We start from the raw sequence: 21,293 nt of genomic DNA on the forward strand, positions 1-21,293 counted from the left end.
TGGCAGCAGCTGACATATATAAAGGATATTGAAGAAGGAAGCCTTCTGTCTTTGCCCGCTTGCCCTAGCTCTGGCTACCAAGTTCACTCTTTTACTAGCATTAGAACATAAGTTTTGGTAATTTTGTTGTATACTGAGGACCAGCTGAGACATCCAGTCCAAGGGACTGAACAACTACTGGCTTCTTCAAATTTCCATTGGTAGACAGCCACTGTTGGAGTAGCTGGACCACAGTTTGTGAGACAGTCCAATAATTTGACTTTATACACACATGTAGAGATTCATTCTACTGGTCATGTTCATATGGAGAACCTTGAATAATGCAGCTGTTTTTTTTTTTAACCTGCCTGATGAGCTGGCTACAGTGGTGCTCATAAAGTCATTCTTCCTAGCTCCTTTATTCTCTAAATATTCGTCTTTCCATGAAGACTACTCTTTATTATTACTCATTTGCCAACAGTTTTCTCTGAATTTCAGGAATAAAACTCCTAAATTAATGGAGCCATCATCCAGCCTTCTGATGGGAGAAAGATCTATTATCTTGTTTGTGATCTGGTTCCTGCTTTTCTTTCCTGGTTGTCTGAAGTCCTTGTGACAACCAGGTAAAAAGTACCTTCAGTTCACCTGACCTCTGTGTGAAGCCATTGAACATCATCTCCTTTTGTGTCCTTAAATCCTTCTTTAGTTGTTAATATTATGGGCACCTTTCCACCTGTGTGATAGGGAATTACTCCACCTACATAGTACAGAGGGCTGCACAAGCTAGCTAGCTTCATTGTGTCCAGGATGAAAAAGCAGAAGTGTCTATAGAGAGCAAGAAGTTAGCAGGGTCGGCTATTGGAGTCAGGAGGCAAATGCTATTAAATTGTGTATATCTGCTGGTTTACAAAAGGTCTTTGTCTGAGGTGGAAGGCAAGGTAAGGAACCATTGTGCTGTGTCTTTAAGCACAGGGTAACCCTATGGGAGGTGCTCTTGTCACTCAGAACTCACTAGCCAATCAGGCCCTCCAGGCATCCTGCCAGTCATAAGTGGTGCAGGGCGCTTCCGGGCTCCAGGCTTCAGGCTTTGCTTTGAAGAGGAGCTGGCGGGAGAGGCCTGGTGTGCTGTGTTGTGAGTGCTGCTGCTGCAGGGAGCTGAGAGGAGAGCATGGGAAACGGTGACCAGGTGAGTGAGGGACTGCTGTCTCCAGAGGGGAGGTTGCGGGAGCTGGTGTGGCAGGTCCTCTCTGGGTTTGGGTGGGATCCTGCAACCAGAGTCTCTGTCTGCCCTATGAGGTCCCAGCAGTCATTGCAACTCCCTGGACTCAGGGGCATGCCTCTGAATAACTTTGCTCTGTGGGCTGCATCTTCACAGATCTTTGGAAACAGGGAGCTGTGAGTAAAAAGATCATTTTGTCCGCTTTAACATGCTTTTGGTGCATTTGTGGAAAGCAGGCTGCCAAACTCAGAGGGGCGTAGTTTCTCCAGGAGCTTCTAGACAATCAGCACTTTGCATTTTACCTTTACATGTAAAGCCCATTTCTAGTTGTTTTTGTGGAAGTTGTAAAAGGCATCTCATGTGTTGGGTAGCAGTGCACTACTACACTGTGATGTAGAAGAGTAGAATTGGTGATATAAAGCATTTGCAAAAGTTTAGGTTGTAATAATTACTCAATGTAGAATTTTGCTGAGGGAGGACTGCCTCTAAAACACTCCAAAGATAAGTAGTATGCTAACTAGGCCTGTTAGAGATTAGGATGCTAGGATACACATTTGTTCACCAGGATTGTCCAGACATTTGGCTCCAAACTTAAAAAGGAGCACACTTGTTTTACAACCAGCCACTGGGTCCATGCCCATATCAAAGAACTAACAAGCTGCTCAAGGAGGCATTACAGGGTCATAGCCAACCTTAAGGCTTGACGTGCCACAAAGTTCCAGTTTTCTTCCTGAGAAAAGCGTAGTTCTGGCAAATGGAAGAAAACATGACACCAGGTGGCAACTATTTGAAATATCAATCAGTGTTGTGTTACGGACCTACCTGATCAAGCAAGGCTTTCCTTTAGACCTTCAGCCAGGGAGGAGGAGTATTCTTGGGAGAGCTAGTAGTGGCCTGGGGCCTGGGACTTGGGAGCTTTCCCTAAGGGCCTGATGTATTGGCAATAAAACAGAGCTCCTTCCCCAAAGCCTGGAGTAGCTTGGCAGTGCTGGTAATGCCTTTGTGCAGGGATTTCCTCCAATGCTGAGAACCCAACTATTCCCAACACATGGACCTATGGTTATCAGTTCCAAGGCCACTGTGGGCTTAGTAATGTTCTTGAGATACCCTGTGTTCCTCTTGTGCAGTATTGTTTAATTAGTCTCCTCCTGATTTTGTCCCATTGTATGATAGTTTCTGTTGACTTCATAGAAATCTCCAATTGTCTTCCATTTCCCCCCTGGAAGTAGTATCCAAGATGCTATTCTTTTTTCTTTTTTTTTTTTTCTTTTTTTTTTTCCGAGACAGGATTTCTCCATGTAGTTTGGTGCCTTTCCTGGAAATCCCTCTATAGACCAGGCTGGCCTCGAACTCACAGAGATCCCAAGATGCTATTCTTAAGCTTACTTGGCATGAGATATAGCTTGTGCAGGACCTCCCCACCACAGCTTTTTTTTTTTCTACCTTCTACTTTTCTTATCTTTATCATCCCCTGGCACCTCCACCTCAAGGCACTGTCACTGAAGAGAGTCCTGCTGTTTCAGGTCACTTACGTACTTAAATAAGTCTGGGAACATCTTTGCTGTGTAACTCTCCCATCTGCCTAAGTAGCTAGACTTTTACAATTTGCTGTCTCTGTTTAGACTGTTCAAAGTTAACCTGAAGCATGAACCTAAAAGACATCTGAGGATGACAGCATGTGTGGAATGCAGTATATGTCTAGGCTGTTTCCTCTTTGAGCATTAGCCGGAGATGGAGGCATACTATCCTTAAAGAGATTTTTCTTTATTATTCTCCTAAGTGTGTGGAGTGATTTGCTCTTGGGAAGGGATGTTAATTCTACAACAGCTGCATTTCATCCTGTTAAAAAAGTGTTTCTGAGACAAGCTCTCTTCTGTTGACTCAGGTGGTCTTGATTTCATTTTGTTGATTTCCAGGGCAATGACCTTGCTGTCCTCTATAATATGCCTTGAAAATTCTTAAATGAAATGATTGTACCAGCCCAGAGTTCTAAAATTATCCATTTGAGTCATGTAGTCGATCATCCAATGCAGTCAGAGGAGAAGGATCCACATGTGGAACATTGCTTCTGTCTTCAGACCAAATAGGAGGAATAGGTTCTTGGGTACACAGCAGGGGAAACAGGGTAGGCAATCAGCTGCTGCAGTCACCATTATGAAAAAGGATCTGATTGTGGAAGTGGGAGTGATTTTGTAATTTCCCAGCATGTATTAATTCATCTAATGTGAATGAAAACAGACCAGATTGTGTAGGTGTGCAGTTTGGGAAGGTTATCTTGAGCCAATGAATATTGAATTTGCAGTTAGGCAACTGTCCTATGCAGATACAGTCAATTCTGCTTGACACAGTAATGCAGGCTCAGAGGTTTGAGTAACAGGCCATTGACTGTAACTGTGTGTCAGGTAACAGACCTCAGCAGCCAACATGTGCACATGGACACGATCAGTCTATCTCTTATTAATGACATTCATTCTACTAGGAGAAGGCCTACTCTTCTTCAAAGTCAATGTAGCTAAGTGTTTTTTAATTTTTTTTTTTTTGGTTTTTCGAGACAGGGTTTCTCTGTGTAGCTTTGCGCCTTTCCTGGAACTCACTTGGTAGCCCAGGCTGGCCTCGAACTCACAGAGATCCTCCTGGCTCTGCCTCTCGAGTGCTGGGATTAAAGGCATGCGCCGCCACCACCCGGCCGTGTTTTTTAATCTTAAAAATACATTATTTTTATCATTTTATAAATCTCTTATTGCTTTAAGTGTTAAATGTTAAAAAATTTTTAAATATTTTCTTCAAGTGCTTTACTGCTCTTGTCTCTATTGGTTTCTGTTCCCCACTGTTTCTAGGCCTAATGTTAAATTCATCCCTTTTTTCTCAAGGGCTGTTGATTATTTATTTCTGTGTAGAGCAATGTCTCATATATAGTCCAGGCTTCCTTCATGATGTGTTATTGAGAAGTGCTTTGAACACCTAATCCTGCCTCTGCTGCCCAGGGCAGGGAAGACAGTTCTTTAGCTCTTTCCATTCTGAGCCTTGACTGTTCAGTGAGAAGGAAAAATAGACCAGTTAATGAGTGACCTCCAATCTCCCTGCTTTTGGAGGTGACTTATAAATGAAGAGGGCCCTGTGCAAGAATTAAGTTCATAAAGCAACCTTGAAGTTGGTAGAGTCACAGTGCAGAAAGGGAGAGGCAGGACAGAAGCTGAGGGCTTTCCTATTTCAACAGTAGTTGAGATTAGCAATGTGGAATTAGGTAATCAATTTCAGATGCTCTATAATATCCTGATTGGCCATTTCTTGGGGTCCACAGACCAAGGCAATCTAGAATCTAGATAAAGAGTGCCCTTATTATGAAACTAAATTGCTATAGTTACAGTAGTTTAACCACAATAGAAGATCTGTGTAAAATGTTGTGGCCCTGCCTAACAGGACTGTTGATTTTCTGGTTTAAGATGTTCATCCTGAGAGAAGAGGTGTGAGAAATCTTTGATGTGTCTAATACAAATCCCTAGTCTCTGGACCACATGGCCATAAACCCTGTTTCACCTTTTCAAATTAATTTTTTGAGATTATCACTACATCATATCCACATTCTGTTTCCTGCCACCAACCCCTACCGTGACCCCTCATTGTTTTCTAATTCATGGCCTGTTTTTCTTTAACAACAGTTACACAGTAAAACATGTAATGTGTGAATGTGTCCTGTGTTTGGCTGCAGGATTTCCCAGCTATGAGGCAATGGGTTGGCTGCATTGGACATTGAGTATGTAATGAAATATGTCCACAAAGGACCTTGTACTTTGGATGAAGAACAGGAGGTGCTCTGGAGGGTGGAAGAATGTCTACTAAAATACAAACTTTCTAGACCAGGGCTCTGCTTGCTGGGCTGGAAGGGCAGAAGAGCAGGAAGGCCTTGTGCTGTCTGAGTCATTTGATCCCTGTTCATCTAGTAGGGGAGGTGCTAATATTCTGAGACCCAGCTGGGTGACTCTAGCCAATGAGGGACTCTGGAGAGGCTTATCAATCAGGAGTACCAGCAGCAGGTGGCTTGCAGGTACTTTTTGGGATTCTTCTCTGCATCCTCTATGGGGAGTTATAAGGAGACCACAAGCCATGTCATGGTGAGTGTGGGGTATTGGAGCAGGTCTGCTGTGCTGTCATTTCTGCTGGGATTTGGATGGACTATGAGCAAGACTGTGGTTCTGTTGGTCCATGTGATGACCTGGGCAGTGGCCTTTGCCCTCTGAGCCTCCCTGTGTCTGAATTTTATGGGGAGGGGGAGACTGCAGCCCTGGCATGGAAGGATATAATGCTGGTAATATCACTGTCTAGTGTGTACACAAGGGCACTGGTTTTGGTGTTCAGTGGGAAGACAGATTGGAAACTGATCGACTGGCTTTTAGAAGTTCTGAATATGGCATTCCTCTTTCAGGTTTGTCTTATGAATGTTACAAATAGTTTAGAAACTGGTAGAAAGATAGTGATGTGGATCCTCTTTCATTAATATATGTTTAGAATGCTTCTCACTTTCTGCTACCATCAGCCACAATGTTGTGATTCAGTAAACTTTAGCTCTAGGGGACTAAAGAGTTTCTGATCTGCAGAGATTTGTGAGGTGTGCATGGTATTGGGCAGGTTGTTCGGGCAGAATCCACATCTTGTGCTACAATCCATGTGGCAGGAAGCAAATTATAAATTATTCTGTATTTTTGGGGGGATTTGGCATCAGTGGGGCTGGGTTGCCTGAAACCACAAGGGGGCATAAGGGGCTGCAGAGCCAAAGCAGGAGATCACCTCCATTTACAGAGAGAGCTCTAGAGCATGGGGCTTATGTCTTTGGAGGAACCATCAGTAGCTGGAAGGTCAGAAAGAACAGTTTAAGGGTCACTTTGAGTTAATTTTGTGAAAGTTGTGAAGTCTGTATTTATTTAATTTCTATACACATTGAATCATAGGTAGCTGGGTAACACTGGTCAAGATCACACTTTTCCTGGCTAAGTAGTTTTTTTTGGTTTTTGATTAAAGGTTGACTGCTTTTATTCTTGGCTTTCTCTCTTCCTCCTCCTTGTTCTTTTTTTTTTTTTTTTTTTTTTTTTTGGTTTTTCAAGACAGGGTTTCTGTGTAGCTTTGCGCCTCTCCTGGAACTCACTTGGTAGCCCAGGCTGGCCTCGAATTCACAGAGATTCGCCTGGCTCTGCCTCCCAAGTGCTGGGATTAAAGGCGTGCGCCACCACCGCCCGGCTCCTCCTTGTTCTTTTACAAATGTTGTACCCACTCTTGATTGTTGTATCTTTGTAGTAACTATAGAAGTCATATTATGTCAATCTGTGTACTATTTTTTAATAATCCCATTGAACATCCTGAGTGTTTCTACTTTGCATGTAGTTTTGGAATCACCTTTCCTGTTGTAAATTGTTGGGCATTGTAATTGAATTCTATTTGTTCTGCAGATTTACCATATACAACATCTTAATTTTGATGCCTCATGTACCCAAGGGTCATTTCTTTACTTCTTTATTTAGTTAGGCTTTGTTGTTGTTAATTTGTGACAGATCTTTTGGTTTATTGGATAAAAGGTGTTATGGGTCTTGGCAGGTGGCTCAGAACATATTCTTTTGTGGGATGACATGAGTTCAGATACCAATACTCAAGTTGGGAGGCTCATAACTATCTACTATTTCAGATCCAAGGGATCTAACCGCCTCTTTTTGTGTGTCACCAGTATACATGTGGAAGACATTCCCTCATGCACAAACATATGCAAAAAAATAGCAATAAACCCATTTTTAAAAGTATTGTGACTTATAAAGCCATTAGAGCAAAACAAGTTGTCTTAGGTATTTAATACAAATCTTACACTGATTCTTTAAAAATCTGTTATCTTGCGTTTTGTTTTTAAAAGTTTTCATTTCCTCATTAAAAATTTTCATTTCCTCACTCTGATGCAGACTTACAGGCAATCATCAATCATAGGAAACAAAATAGTGTCTAACTGATCCTACAGATATCCTTTTCTTTACCATAAGAGAATCAGATCCTCTTAGCAATCAAAACCGTTTTCTATAAAGTTAAAACATCAGAAGACTTCACGTGAATCTCTCCAATTTTGGTGGAACATCCTCCTCACCCAACTCATTTTCTGTTATTGGTAAAGTAGAGATCTGGAGTGTGTAAAGGATGAGTGATGGCCAGCGATTTTTTTTTTTTTTTTGAGTTTGATTTTGATTAGAATCTTGTCATTTTTGTTTAAGGCGCGCGCACACACACACACACACACACACACACTCTCTCTCTCTCTCTCTCTCTCTCTCTCTCTCTCTCTCTATATATATATATATATATATATATATATATATATATATTTTGTAGGTCTGTTTTTGTGTCTTGTTTTGTCAATTTTGCCATCCATGTTGTTGATTTTATTAATTGTAATCTAATTATACTGTTCATTTTCTGGAAAATGATGGACCTTCACCAATTTTGTATTGAGAAAATTTCTTATGTTATGAGTTCCTTGAGTTTTTGTTGGTTTGGGAACTTTCTTTGGAGAGACAGTTTTAGTTTTCTCTTCTTGATCTTAGAGACTTGCTTCTCCTCATTTCTTGACATATTTATGTTTTCCACTTGTTACCATCTTCATGTTTGTGTTTTTGATGCTTAAGTGATAGATATAGTTAATATATTGGTTTTGTGTTTTTAAAATCTTCTCATATATTATTTTTGTCTCTTTGTCTTAATTAGCTTCAGCTGTCAACATGATGTAGCCTGCACTCACTGAGGGAATATCAATAGAGGCTATGCCCAGATCAGAATCACTAGTAACTGTGTTTGTGTGAAATTGTGCTGATTGATGATTGGTGTGGGAAGGCTCTTCTACTGAGGTTGCAATACTCTAAGTAAGTGGGCCTGAGATGGATAAGAGAGCTAGCTGAGCACAAGACAGTGACCAGGCAAGAAAGAAAGCCAGGAAACAATGGCAATGTTTCCCTGTGGTTTTTGTCTTCAGTTCTTAGCTTGAGTTTCTATTCTAAGCTCCCGCAATTGTGGGTTCTGATGTGCAAATGTCAGCCAAATAAACCTGTTCATTACCTGAGATGCTTTTGGTTAGAGAATTTAATCACAGCAAGAAACAGGAAAGTTAGAACAACATGTGGTACACCAAAAATGATTGTGTGGCCATGTAAATGTGAGAATGTTGTCTTTTGGAGGAATGTAAGATATTAGGACTTTAGATGGCAAAAGCCATAGAAAACTGCACACAGAGCTTAATCAGCTGTTCTTGTAGGACTAGGAATATGGAAGTGTTGAAAGTAATGCAGACAGTGGAGCTTAAGGTCCTAGGATTTCAGTGGGAAATAGACTCCATGAAAAAATTAACTGGAGGCCATTTGTATAGTATTTTGTCCCCAGATAATTCCCATTTTCCCCATTCCTTGAGAAATTTAGTAAGGCAGAATTAAAAAGTGATTGGCTGATTTCTTGGAAAAAGTATTGATTCTGTTGGGTGTTTATTATTTATGACTCATTCAGGTCAGCTGTGGAAAAGAAACAAGTGGTGCAGAAAGAAATGAAAAATCAGTTTTGTAGAGAAAAACAGCACTAGGTGCTTTCAAATGGAAGTCCTGTGGTAAAGCAGAGGCAGGGAATTTCAAGAAGTTTAGCACCATTAAAGAGAAGGCCCCTCTCGGCATTTGAAGCCTAGGAAGGTTTCCTAATGGAACACACATGTTGGGTGCTGGATAATGTGATAAATCCATGGAAGGCTGTTTAAGGAGTATTAGGGAAATTTATTAGGGAGGAAATACACTCACAGATACAAAATGGAGTAGACAGCTGAAGTTGTCCTCTGATCTGACCAGGAGTGAATCCACATGTCAGGCAGCAGGGAGAAGGGACTCATCCCTTTTCTTTTAAAAGGTCACATACAATGGCAAGAAGCACTGCCTCCTTCAGGCCCTATAGTCCAAGGTCAAGGGTGGAGCAAATACCACTACATTTCTCCTTTTTGTCTCAATAAGAATGTTCTAAACTTAATGCAAACTATATACAATATGCAATAAGAATGATTACAAGTATTGTCCAGGAAAAACAAAGGGTAGTATTATAAATAAAAATGGGACTACCACCAACAAGAACAACATCAAACAGGAAAGACATGCTAAATGTCCAGAATTGTCCAGATCATAGGTAAAAGGCAAATCACCGAGATTACTACAATAGCTGACCTATCCTGAAGATTCTAACTGTAGTACTTAATATGTTCTAGCTAAGATATGAGAAGATTGTAACTATCTAGTTTTCAATGCCATCAAAGACCTGAGAAGGATCATAATAATACTAGAGAAAATGAAAAATGCATGCAAGCAATTTCTGAAAATTCTTGTGAGAGTAGACAGAGACAGTTGGCAGCCTGGACAGTCACCTAAAATTTCTCAGCATTGTTGGGGCATCTAATTTGACTATAGGCCTAGAATATCTTACAGACCATTTTCAGAATCGGGAATTTTGAAAGACTGTCTTTCCCTGTCTTGGCATGGTTCAGTAGTTGTTTTTCCTTACGTTTTGCTTGTCTGGAAAGGAAAGTGTTCATACTGCCAGCAGTCGAGGCAAGGGCAGTTCTTTGCTCAGCAGCCCCTTTTGTGTCAAGAAGAAGACAAACTTCCAAATGGAAATGTCTCAGAAGCCCAGCATTCTTTTGGGATCAGATTGGTGCTTCAAGGAGCTATCATGTCTCACGTCAACAGAATTCTAAGTTATCAAAACATTTAAGTGCCATATTGTCTATGTCTATGATGTGTTTGAAGATTACCTATCCATCTGACATATGTTTCTGTAAATCCGGACACCCTAACTAACATAACTATAGAAATGGCAAGCATGGGTTACTATAAATCTGTAAGTCTTCTCTACCTAAATAACTTAAGGGGTAAGGTTTCACATTAACAAGGTAAACAGTCTGAAAGCAGATGAACCATGTAAGGACAATGACCTCAAAATTGTGACAATACACAAAATATCTTAAACAGAGGTAGAAATGTACAATGTAATATGCAATATGACAACAATATCCTTAACATGTGTCACTACACAAAATATCTTAAACAGAAGTAGAACATAAATACAGTATGACAAATATAACTTTACATTTGTATCAATATGCGAAATATTTCAAACAGTTGAAAAATATGTATAGTACAACAGATAGAGTTTTGTCATTGTATCAATATACAAATCATCTTAAATAGGAATATAAGAATAGTTTACATTTATACCAAATATATAAGAATCTATACCAGTGCAAATTGTCCAAGACTGATAGTTTGCTAAATCAGTTTACTAGTAGATACAATAATTACCTTAATGTACTATACCTATTCATTCCCCTTTTTCTTTTCTAAAGGAGAATACTGAGCCTAAATTTTATTGTTCCACCTCCAACCCTATAACCATCTATCCATAAGAAAAATGAAACCTTTGGGAGAGTGGCATCAATTTCTTAGAATTGCTTCCTGCTGTTTAGGGGGTGACAGTATCTCTGTGAGGTCCTGTAAGAAAGCTTAGATAGTTACGTCTCAACAGGGCTAGCCATAGAGTCTGCAGCCAGTCTCAGAAGTGGATAAGATTGTTGAAGATTCTGGCTAGTAGTGTAGTATAATGGACCATCTCATCTTAGAACTGTCATGAAGAATTATTAGTCCAAGACTGATCATTGAGTAATGTTCTTAGTACAATGGCATCTTTCTGGACAGAGTAGAGTCATTGTAATGGGGTCCTATCTTCCTTCTGAATACTTCAAAGATTGCTATTGGAAAGACCTATTTTCACTATGGAAAGCTTTACATTATTAATATCAAAATGGAAAGTTTGAATCTTTTTTTTTTTTTTTTTTTTGGTTTTTCGAGACAGGGTTTCTCTGTGTAGCTTTGCGCCTTTCCTGGATCTCACTTGGTAGCCCAGGCTGGCCTCGAACTCACAGAGATCCGCCTGGCTCTGCCTCCCGAGTGCTGGGATTAAAGGCGTGCGCCACCACGGCCCGGCGAATCTTTTTTTTAAACTTATTTATTTATTATGTATACAGTGTTCTGTCTTCATGTATGCCTGCTGGCCAGAAGAGGGTGCCAGATCTCATTACATATGGCTGTGAGCCACCATGTGGTTGCTGGGAATTGAACTCAGGACCTTTGGAAGAGCAGCCAATGCCCTTAACCACTGAGCCATCTCTCCAGCCCTGAAAGTTTGAATCTTAAGATGACATGACATGTGAGGAGGATTCCGAGAAACCAAGAATAAACATGCAGAGAAATAGAATCTTGACAACAATGATCCCTAGATTATTGGTTTTCTTTTATCCCATACCAGTTGGCTTTTTTGATATGAGACAGAATCTCCTAGTTTTTCTTTTAGCAATATGCTTGGGTTTAGAGAAGGGGAGAGCCACATTTCACCTCCAAAGCCAGCTTGATTTATAATTGAATTGGGGACCGCAACTATTCTAGAGTTAAAGAGATATTGATGTTAGGCAGTGAGATATTACTCTGTAGAGTATATTGGTACCAGTAGGTCCTTCCTTTATGCGCTAGACATCTAGGTGTCCAAGACCTTGTGATTTCTTGAAGATGGGTATTTCTATTATTCTACAAAGACAAAAAACAAAACCTTGCCCCGACACTTGTTTGTTGAGTTTTTCTACAACTTGTAGAGTTGTTGCCTCAGTGGGAGTGCTATTACTTCTCCTCATCAAGGGGTTTCTCCTGTTCTAAGTGAATTTTTATTAATTTTGTTGGTATCCATAGCTTTTCTCCTCCTACAGAAACAAAGGGAAAACTTCCCCAACATCGGACATACCCTGGTTTCCATTTTGAGGTAAAAACATCTTGAAGTAAACTGGTTGGTTTAGCTCAGGAGTTTTTTCTGTTATTCAGTGTCTCTCCGTAGCTGTTATCCCTTTCTCATCAGCATTGAGAAAATTCACAGTTAATAAAGCATTATATAATCTATTTCTAGGAGTCATTGTTACCTCTTTCTGTTTATGTAGCATATCCTTTAAAGTTCGATTGGATCTTTTTATGACTGCTTGGCCTGTGGGATTGTGTGGTGTACCTGCAACATGCTTTATATTGTAGTAAGCAAAAAACTGTCTCATTTTGAGACATATGTTAGAGCATTGTCAGTCTTAATTTGTACAGGTATTCTCATGATGGCCATAACTTCTAATAGGTGTGTAATCACAGAGTCAGCCTTTTCAGAACTCGTAGAAGTTGCTTATTGAAATTCTGAATAGGTGTCAATGGTATGGTGTACATATTTTAATCTTCCAAATTCTGTGAACAAAACATATCCATCTGACAAATTTCATTTCTTTGCATACCTTTGGGATTACTTCCTGCAGGTAATGGAGTTTGGTTATAGAAGGAACAAGTAGGACATTTCTTTCTTTCTTTCTTTCTTTTTTTTTTTTTTTAAATTTCCTTGGCTTGTTGCCAAGTGATGGAAAAGTCCTCCTTCAAACCCTGGCTATTTACATGGTGTTTCTTATAAATTTCTGAGGCTTCTAGCATATTGTCTATTAATAACTGATCAGTCTTGTCATTACCTTGTACTAAAGGACCTGGCAGACCCATATGGGGTCTGATGTGTGTTCCATATATAAGATGTTCCCTATTTCTGATGATTTCCTGTAATTGTGTAAATAGTAAAGTTCATTCTGTATTATCAGGAATAAATTTAGCAGTTTCAATATGTAAAACAACTTTCCCTGCATATTGAGTGGCTATATTGAGAGGTTCTGTGAAGTCCATTAGTACCATAAGAATAGCATACAGCACTAGCTTTTGTACAGAATTGTAGGGGCTTTGAACCACTTTACTTAAGCCTCCTGATTTATTTATTTATTTAATTTTTTTTTGTTGTTGCTTTGTTTGTTTGGTTTTTTATGTATACAGTATTCTGCCTGCATGTGTCCCTGCAGGCCAGAAGAGGGCACCAGATCTCATTACAAGTGGTTGTGAGCCACCATGTGGTTGCTGGGAATTGAACTCAGGACCTCTGGAAGAGCAGTTGGTGCACTTAACCACTGAACCATCTCTCCAGTTTATGAAGAAGAATTCTTTTTTTTTTTTTTTTTTTTCAACAAGGTTGCTCTGTGTAGCTTTGCGCCTTTCCTGGAACTCACTCTATAGTCCAGGCTGGCCTCGGGCTCATAGAGATCTGCCTGGCTCTGCCTCCCAAGTGCTGGGATTAATGGCGTGACCCACCACCACCCGGCCAAGTCTCCTGATTTATATCCTGCCTTTCCTGATTTATTTGCCTCAATATAGAATGTGGGGACTCCAGAGATTGGTTTTTGCCATATAATGTGAGGAAGGACCCAGTCAGTTCTCTTTATGAATTCTGTTCTCTTCTCTTGCTTTTGCAATAATTGTTAATCTCTCCCAAAAATTCACTGCAGGCTGTTTGCCAGTAATCATTATCTTTCCATAAAGAAGAAATGTCCTCATTAGTTAAAGGTACTACAATTTCTGCTAAAGTCTTAGTTTTCCTTTTAGAATCAAATCAGAGATCTTTTCTACATAAATCTTTAACTTCTTACTCAGTTTACATGTCAGAAATATCCATTCCAATATAATATCATCCCTCTGCATCAAAATCCCTATGGGGGAGTGTCTAGAGGGGAGTATGACCAGAATGCAGTTAAGTTCTGGATTCATACGATCCAAGTGTGCCTCTTGTATTTTCTTTTTTACTAGAGGCAATTCTTTCTCAGCTACAGCTTATAATTCTTTTGGATTATTTAAATTCTTGTCCCATTTTAGGGTACTGGCCAAATTTACTACTCCATCTTTAGGTATTCCAATGATGGTCTGTAAGCTGGAAATATTCCCTAACAATTTTTGAAAATCATTAAGAGTCTGCAATGATCTCCCCTGAGTTGTACCTTTTGGTGTCTAATTTTTTGTAGATCTATCTTTTTGTTTCATTTTGTTTTGTTTTTGAGACAGGGTTGTTCTGTGTAGTTTTGGTGCGTGTCCTGGATCTTGCTCTGCAGACCAGGCTGGCCTTGAACTCACAGAGATCCGCCTGGCTCTGCCTCCCGAGTGCTCAGATTAAAGGTGTGCGCCACCACCATGCAGCATAGATCTAAATCTTATATCCTAAGTATTTAATAGAATTTCCTCTTTGTATTTTTTTCAGGAGCAATTTGTAATCCCCAGTGAGGCAAAACTTTCTTTCCTTCTTCAAACATGTTTTCTAAGGTACCTAACTTTGGATCAGCTAATAAGATATCATTCATATAATGGTAGATTATAGATTGTGGAAATTTTGCATGAATTATTTCCAGCAGTTTTTGCACAAAATGTTGGCACAGGGTAGGGCTATTTAACATTTTCTGTGGGAAGGACCTTCCATTGATATCTCTGGAGTGGCTGGGAATTATTTTAAGTAGGTACTGTGAAGGCAAATTTTTCTCTGTCCTTTTCTTGTAGAGGTATAGTGAAGAAACAGTCTTTTAAGTCAATAAGTATAATAGGCCATTCTTTAGGTAACAGGGAGGGGAAGGGCATCCCATTCTGCAGGTAGCCCATAGGCTGAATTACTTTATTAATGGCTCTCAGCTCTGTCAGCATTCTCCATTTATGAGATTTCTTTTTAATAACAAATACAAGAGAATTCCACGGGCTGGTAGATTCTTCAATATGTTGAGCATTTAACTGCTCCTGAACCAGCTGTTCTAAAGCTTGTAGTTTTTCTTGTGCCATAGGCCATTGTCCAACCCAGATAGGTTTATCATTTAGCTACTTTAAAGTTAGGGCTGTTGGTACTTCTGAGAGTTCAACAGCAGTTGTTATCTATTTATGTACAAGCTGAATGGTTGGTGGCTGTTTTTTATAGTATTTTATAATATTATTCCCAGAAACATGAATTGGTTTATTTTCCACTTCTGAGATTGGAGGAATTTTATTCTGGGTGTTTCATTGCTGTAACAGATCTTGGCCCCAAAGATTCACTGCTACATTTGCCACATGTGGCTTCCTCTCTGTCCTTCTGGCCCTATGCATTCAACTCGTCTCGAACTTTGTTTTACCTGAGATAGGGTTCCAGTCCCTAGAAATTGGATATCTACCTTTTGAAGAGGCCAATTCTGATGCCAAGATTTTGGTGTAATTAGAGTCACATTCTCACCTGTGTCTGCCAGTCCTTGCAGGACAATGCTGTTAATTTGCACTCTAAGCTTTGATTTTTGTTCATTTATGGAAGTCTGTCAAAGTATTTTGTTTTATGGTGTTTTTTTTGGAATTTTTGATCCATCTATCAAAGTTGTTGTATCATCTAGTGCAGTATTGTTCTTTACATTAGGCACCAGATTATTTAATTTTCCTAGAGAGGAACTACCTCCATGGTGATTGGAAAGGTTTGGACTGTGTTTGATTTGGGGGCCTGTGAGAGGCCCCCTGAGGCATTTCCCACTGGTAAAGGTTTGCCTCCTATGTCTCAACGAAGGTATTCCATTCATCTCAGCCTTCAATTTATTCGAAGAATGGGCAACTTGACTCCTGATCCCAAGAAGCAACCTCATACAGAACCTGCTGCAACTCTGGCCCATGAATGGTAGTGTCCAGCACAACTTAGAAGACAAATTTTGGCGGGGAGAGGGGAACAATGGTAACTCATGTCATACTGGTTCTGGAAGCAAGAAAGATGCAAAATTTATAGATCATAGATTTTTCCTCTGTGATTTTATTTAAACACTATTGCACCCTTCTGTGTTTGGCAGAGTCAGACACCCAGTGAGGAGACTGTAAGAGCTCATTGCATGAAGATGCAGGCAGTGTTGTATTTTGAGATGATAGGATGGTGAAATACCCAAACCATGGGACATCTGCCATGGCGAGCTGCATACAGGGAGTGGAAGTAGCAAAGGAGAGACATGTATGAAAAATTTTCAGGGATAGAGCTATGGAAGACCTTTGAAAATGAAGCCCTACTTGTCTGAGACAGAGCTATAGGATTTGTTGTTTACCCTGCTGAATTTTAGGTTTGCCTTGGTCCAATCTTCCCTCAATGTGTCCATATTTTTTTTCCTTTTTAAAAATTTCTTCTTCTCTCACACAATACATCCTGACTTAAGTTTCCCCTCCCTCCTCTTTTCCCAGTCCTCTCTACTGCTTCCCTCCCCACCAGATCTGCTCCTTCTCTATTTCCCTTCAGAATAGAGCAGATATCCCAGGGATAACAACACAACCCTGCATAGCAAGTTATACTAAGACTAGTCCATTTCTCTTTTGGAATGTGAATCAGGAAGAAGAGCCTTTCTGGATGAAATTTCTCATTGGGGATGGAATAGCCTCAATCCATTTACTGTTCTTTGTATTTACTATGTTGTGATTGAAACAAATCAGCCAGCTTCCTTCTTGTGCTGTCATGCCTTAACCACCATTATAGGCCCTATCCCTAAGTTACATAAGATGCGGTAGAAGCCATTGCTATTCAGTGCTGAGTCAATTTGGTAGCCTGCTGTTCTAGTTTGTTTGTTTTGTTCCTTTGTTTGTTTTTGAAGACAAGGTTTGTCTGTGTAGCCTTGGCTGTCCTGAAAGTAGTTCTATATACCAGGCTGGCCTCAAACTCAGAGATCCCTGACTGTGGCTCCCAAGTTTTGGGATTAAAAGTAGGTCAACATTTCTGGCTTTTTTTTTTTTTATATTATTGGGTGATGGGCCTGGAATATAGGTTTTTGTGCATGTTATGCATATGCTGTTGTACTGAAATTCACCCATATCTTGAATTTTAATATTTGGCAGAGGGTATCATTCTGTTTCCCAGGATAGCAAATCTTCATGACATTAATACTGCATGAGCCTACTGAGTTATTACGTAGGTCTAGGACATTATGCAGGTATAGGACTTTCTTCCTGCCTGTTGTGTTTATTTTGATATATTTTTAAATGAATATGAGTGTTTTACCTGTATGTATGGTTATGTACCACATGGTTACCTGGTCCTCATAGTGATCAATAGATGGTCTGAGAACCCCTGAACTTGGTGTAATGGGTAGTTGTGATTCCCCCCATGTAAGTACTGGCAATTAAGCCCACCTATATGCAAGACCAGCAAGAGCTCTTTACTACTGAGCCATCTCCTACCCTGTTTTGATTTTATGATCAACATTTATATTGCTAATTTTTTTTTTTTTTTTTTTTTTTGGTTTTGCGAGACAGGGTTTCTCTGTGTAGCTTTGCACCTTTCCTGGAACTCACTTGGTAGCCCAGGCTGGCCTCGAACTCACAGAGATCTGCCTGGCTCTGCCTCCCGAGTGCTGGGATTAAAGGCGTGCGCCACCATCGCCCGGCTATTGCTAATGTTTTTATCTGTCCATTTGTAACTGTTTAAACATGCAGTGTCTTTTAGTAAACTCTTATTGATGTTACAGTTTAAATCGGGTCACTTCAGGTTTCTGGAAGATGAGTACAGAACTGGAGTGAATGCATAACTCTTTTTAGGAACTTCAAGAGAAACCCCTGAGTTCTATCTTGTTTGTTTGTTTGACTGATTTTTGCATGGGAGACAGTATCTTAATATGTACTTCTGGCTGTCCTGGAACCAATTGCATAGACTAGTCTGGGATTCAACTCAGAGGCAGATATACCTGCCTTTGCCTTTTGAGTGCTGAGGTTAAAGGCATGAGCCAATACATTCAGGTTGTCCATCTTATTTTTATTTTTTGTACTTACTAATTGTTCATACAATTTCTCTCATCTCATTTAAAGGGACTTGGTAATTACATTATAATTTATATGTTATGGAATAAATGTGGGGAGCACCAGAATTATATCACTATGTTGTCAAAGAAGTATACATTTGCAATGTCATCAGTATCATACTTTCTGTTGTACACACGTATGGGATATTTTAGAATACAGTGACCTATGATGATGTGCATGTTGACTTCACTTGGGAAGAATGGACTTTGCTGGATCCTTCCCAGAAGACTCTCTACAAAGATGTGATGCTGGAGACCTACAGGAACCTCTATACTTTAGGTAAGACCGAATTTTCCTTCATGTTTAAATTATGGGGAGAACTGTTCCTTGGTTAGTGATGCTCTTCTGTAGTTTGATTGAGAAAGAAAAAGAATGAGGTGAATAATTCAGGCATGGTTCTAAGGTTCACTGAAGATATTAAGTTAAATTTTGCCCAGTTTTCAATATAATATATACCATACATTTTCTGGTACTATATTTTAGGATACAGTTGGGAAGATGATAATATTGAAGAACACCATCAAATTTCTAGAAGGCATGAAAGGTAATTTTCATGTGCAAGCTGATACGAATGTGGCTCTCAAGAAACTGTAATGTGTTGTGGAAGTTTTAAACAAAAGCAACAGTATAAATAAGCACTGCTTAAAATGTATTGATGATTATGAAATTCTCACAAAACTATATACCTCAATTTCAACTGGTGAATTGCATTTGCAAGGCAGTCTTTTAAGAAAGAAGACAAGGAAACAATGCCTTAACAGATATCAGCATTTAATCATAGCACCATGAGACATATGCTGTAGAACTGCCAATCTATTTATTTCATATTACTCATATTCCAAAAGATACACACATTGAAGAGGTCATAAGAATAGCTCTAAAACCCTCTAATAAGCAAAAATATTCTATGTATGTGAACCATGTTAAAAAGGATCTTTCCATCATAGGTATCTTCAACGATGCAAAACAACCCTTCCTGAAGGGAAAAAACATGAGTGCAAATACAGTGATTAAACCTTAAGATTTGATTCCTCTTTACATTTGGTCCAAATGGCAAAATTAATTTATACAGAGGTAAAGATTTAATAGTGTATTGAATGTGGTAAGGTTTTTTACGTGTGCTAATTCTACTTGCAGGCATGAAAGAAGACATACTGGAGAGGAATCTTCTGTATATACTCAATATGGTAAAGTCTTTGCATATGACAGTCATCTTCAAAAGCATGGAAGAACACATACTGGAGAGAAACACTATGAATGTAATCAGTGTGGTAAAGCCTTTGGACAAGTGGGTCATCTTCAAGTGCATAAAAGAACACATACTGGAGAGAAACCCTATGAATGTAATCAGTGTGATAAAGCCTTCTCTACACACAGTAGTCTCCAATTACATAGAAGAACACATACTGGAGAGAAACCCTATGAATGTAATCAGTGTGGTAAAGCCTTTGTATGTCATAGTAATCTCCGAATCCATAAAAGAACACATACTGGAGAGAAACCCTATGAATGTAATATGTGTGGTAAAACCTTTCGACAACTAGGTTCTCTCCATATGCATAAAAGAATACATACTGGAGAGAAACCCTATGAATGTAATATATGTGGAAAAGGCTTTGGACAACAGAGTTCTCTCCAAGTACATAAAAGGACACATACTGGAGAGAAACCCTATGAATGTAATCAATGTGGTAAAGCATTCTCTAGACAGAGTAGTCTCCAATTACATAGAAGAACCCATACTGGAGAGAAACCATATGAATGTAATCAATGTGGTAAAGCCTTCTCTATACAGAGTAGTCTCAAATTACATAGAAGAAAACATACTGGAGAGAAACCCTATGAATGTAATCAGTGTGGTAAAACCTTTACATTTCACAGTAATCTCCAAATACATAAAAGAACACATACTGGAGAGAAACCCTATAAATGTAATCAATGTGATAAAGCCTTCTCTACACAGAGTAGTCTCCAAGCACATAGAAGAACCCATACTGGAGAGAAACCCTATGAATGTAATCAGTGTGGTAAATCCTTTGTATGTCATAGTAATCTCCGAATCCATAAAAGAACACATACTGGAGAGAAACCCTATGAATGTAATCAATGTGGTAAAGCCTTTGGACATCAGAGTTCTCTTCAAATGCATAAAAGAACACATACTGGAGAGAAACCATATAACTGTAATCAATGTGGTAAAGCATTCTCTACACATCGAAGTCTCCAATTACATAGAAGAACCCATACTGGAGAGAAACCCTATGAATGTAATCAGTGTGGTAAAGCCTTTGGACAAGTGGGTCATCTTCAAATGCATAAAAGAACACATACTGGAGAGAAACCCTATGAATGTAATCAATGTGGTAAAGCCTTTGTTCAACACAGTGTTCTTCAAAGGCATAAAAGAACACATACTGGAGACAAACCATGTGAATGTAATTGGTGTGGTAAAGTCTTTGCATATACCAGTAGTCTTCGAACTCATGAGAAAAAGTCACACTGCAGAGAAAGCCTATAAATAAATAAACTTTTTGCTTGCAATGAGTCTGTTAAAGCCTTTGCATATTACAGTAATATTTGAGTACCTGATAAAAATGCTAAGGGCTTCTTAATATAAAGTATTTTCTAAGATCTTTAGCCAACATACTTACATTCAGTTATACAACTGTATTTATTCTGTAGAAAAAAAATGACAGTGTCAACAATTTGTTCAAACATTGTGATATCCACGTTTATACTGTGTGCACCTGCAAAGTCATAGCAAAAATATATTTGTGAATTTATGGAGCCATACATGTAAGGTAAAAGGACCAGCAAAAGAAACACACACTGACCCTGAAACCAGAGCCAAAAAACCACACATGCGTAGCAATTACCAAGCTAGCATGAAACCAATTAATCCCTGAGCAGGAAAGTCATCCAATCCCTGACACACAATCTAGCCAATCTCCAAGATTGTCCAGGCTCAGAGATTGAAATCTGACCAATTCTCATCCTGAAAATTTTTCCTCATTAAAGTCTACCCCTATGAAGCCCTATATGTGCCCTGTGCCTGTTTAATTAGCAGCTGCCCTTTTCCAGACACTCTTCTGGATTCCCCTCTCCCCATTAAATCTCTTGAATAAGTTTTGGTGAAGATCTTTGGATGTCATGGAGCAGAATCTCTACTGAGAAACTCCCTAGTGACTGCACTGGTCAGTGACTGTGGAATGGAATATGCACAGAAGGGACACTGTATCTTAAAAGAGGAACAGGAAGTACTCTGAGAGACTGGAAGAGTTTCTACTTAAATACAAATTTCCCAGACTAGATCCTTGTCTACCCTTAAAGTGGAAGGGCACAGCTGG

The 21,293-nt window shown here is 39.3% G+C and overlaps 1 protein-coding gene across 1 annotated transcript; it reads left to right on the top strand.

The window, feature by feature from the left end:
- Nucleotides 1–1,062: 1,062 nt before the first annotated feature.
- LOC131897322 (zinc finger protein 431-like) lies at nucleotides 1,063–20,464 on the top strand. The gene is made up of 4 exons (XM_059248187.1): nucleotides 1,063–1,165; nucleotides 18,099–18,225; nucleotides 18,430–18,490; nucleotides 19,084–20,464. The coding sequence occupies exons 1-4, from the start codon at nucleotides 1,148–1,150 to the stop codon at nucleotides 20,462–20,464; spliced, it is 1,587 nt and encodes a 528-aa protein (XP_059104170.1). The 5' UTR covers nucleotides 1,063–1,147.
- Nucleotides 20,465–21,293: the final 829 nt, after the last annotated feature.

This window comes from Peromyscus eremicus, chromosome 22, assembly GCF_949786415.1.
Source record: "Peromyscus eremicus chromosome 22, PerEre_H2_v1, whole genome shotgun sequence".
Classification (NCBI taxonomy): domain Eukaryota; kingdom Metazoa; phylum Chordata; class Mammalia; order Rodentia; family Cricetidae; genus Peromyscus; species Peromyscus eremicus.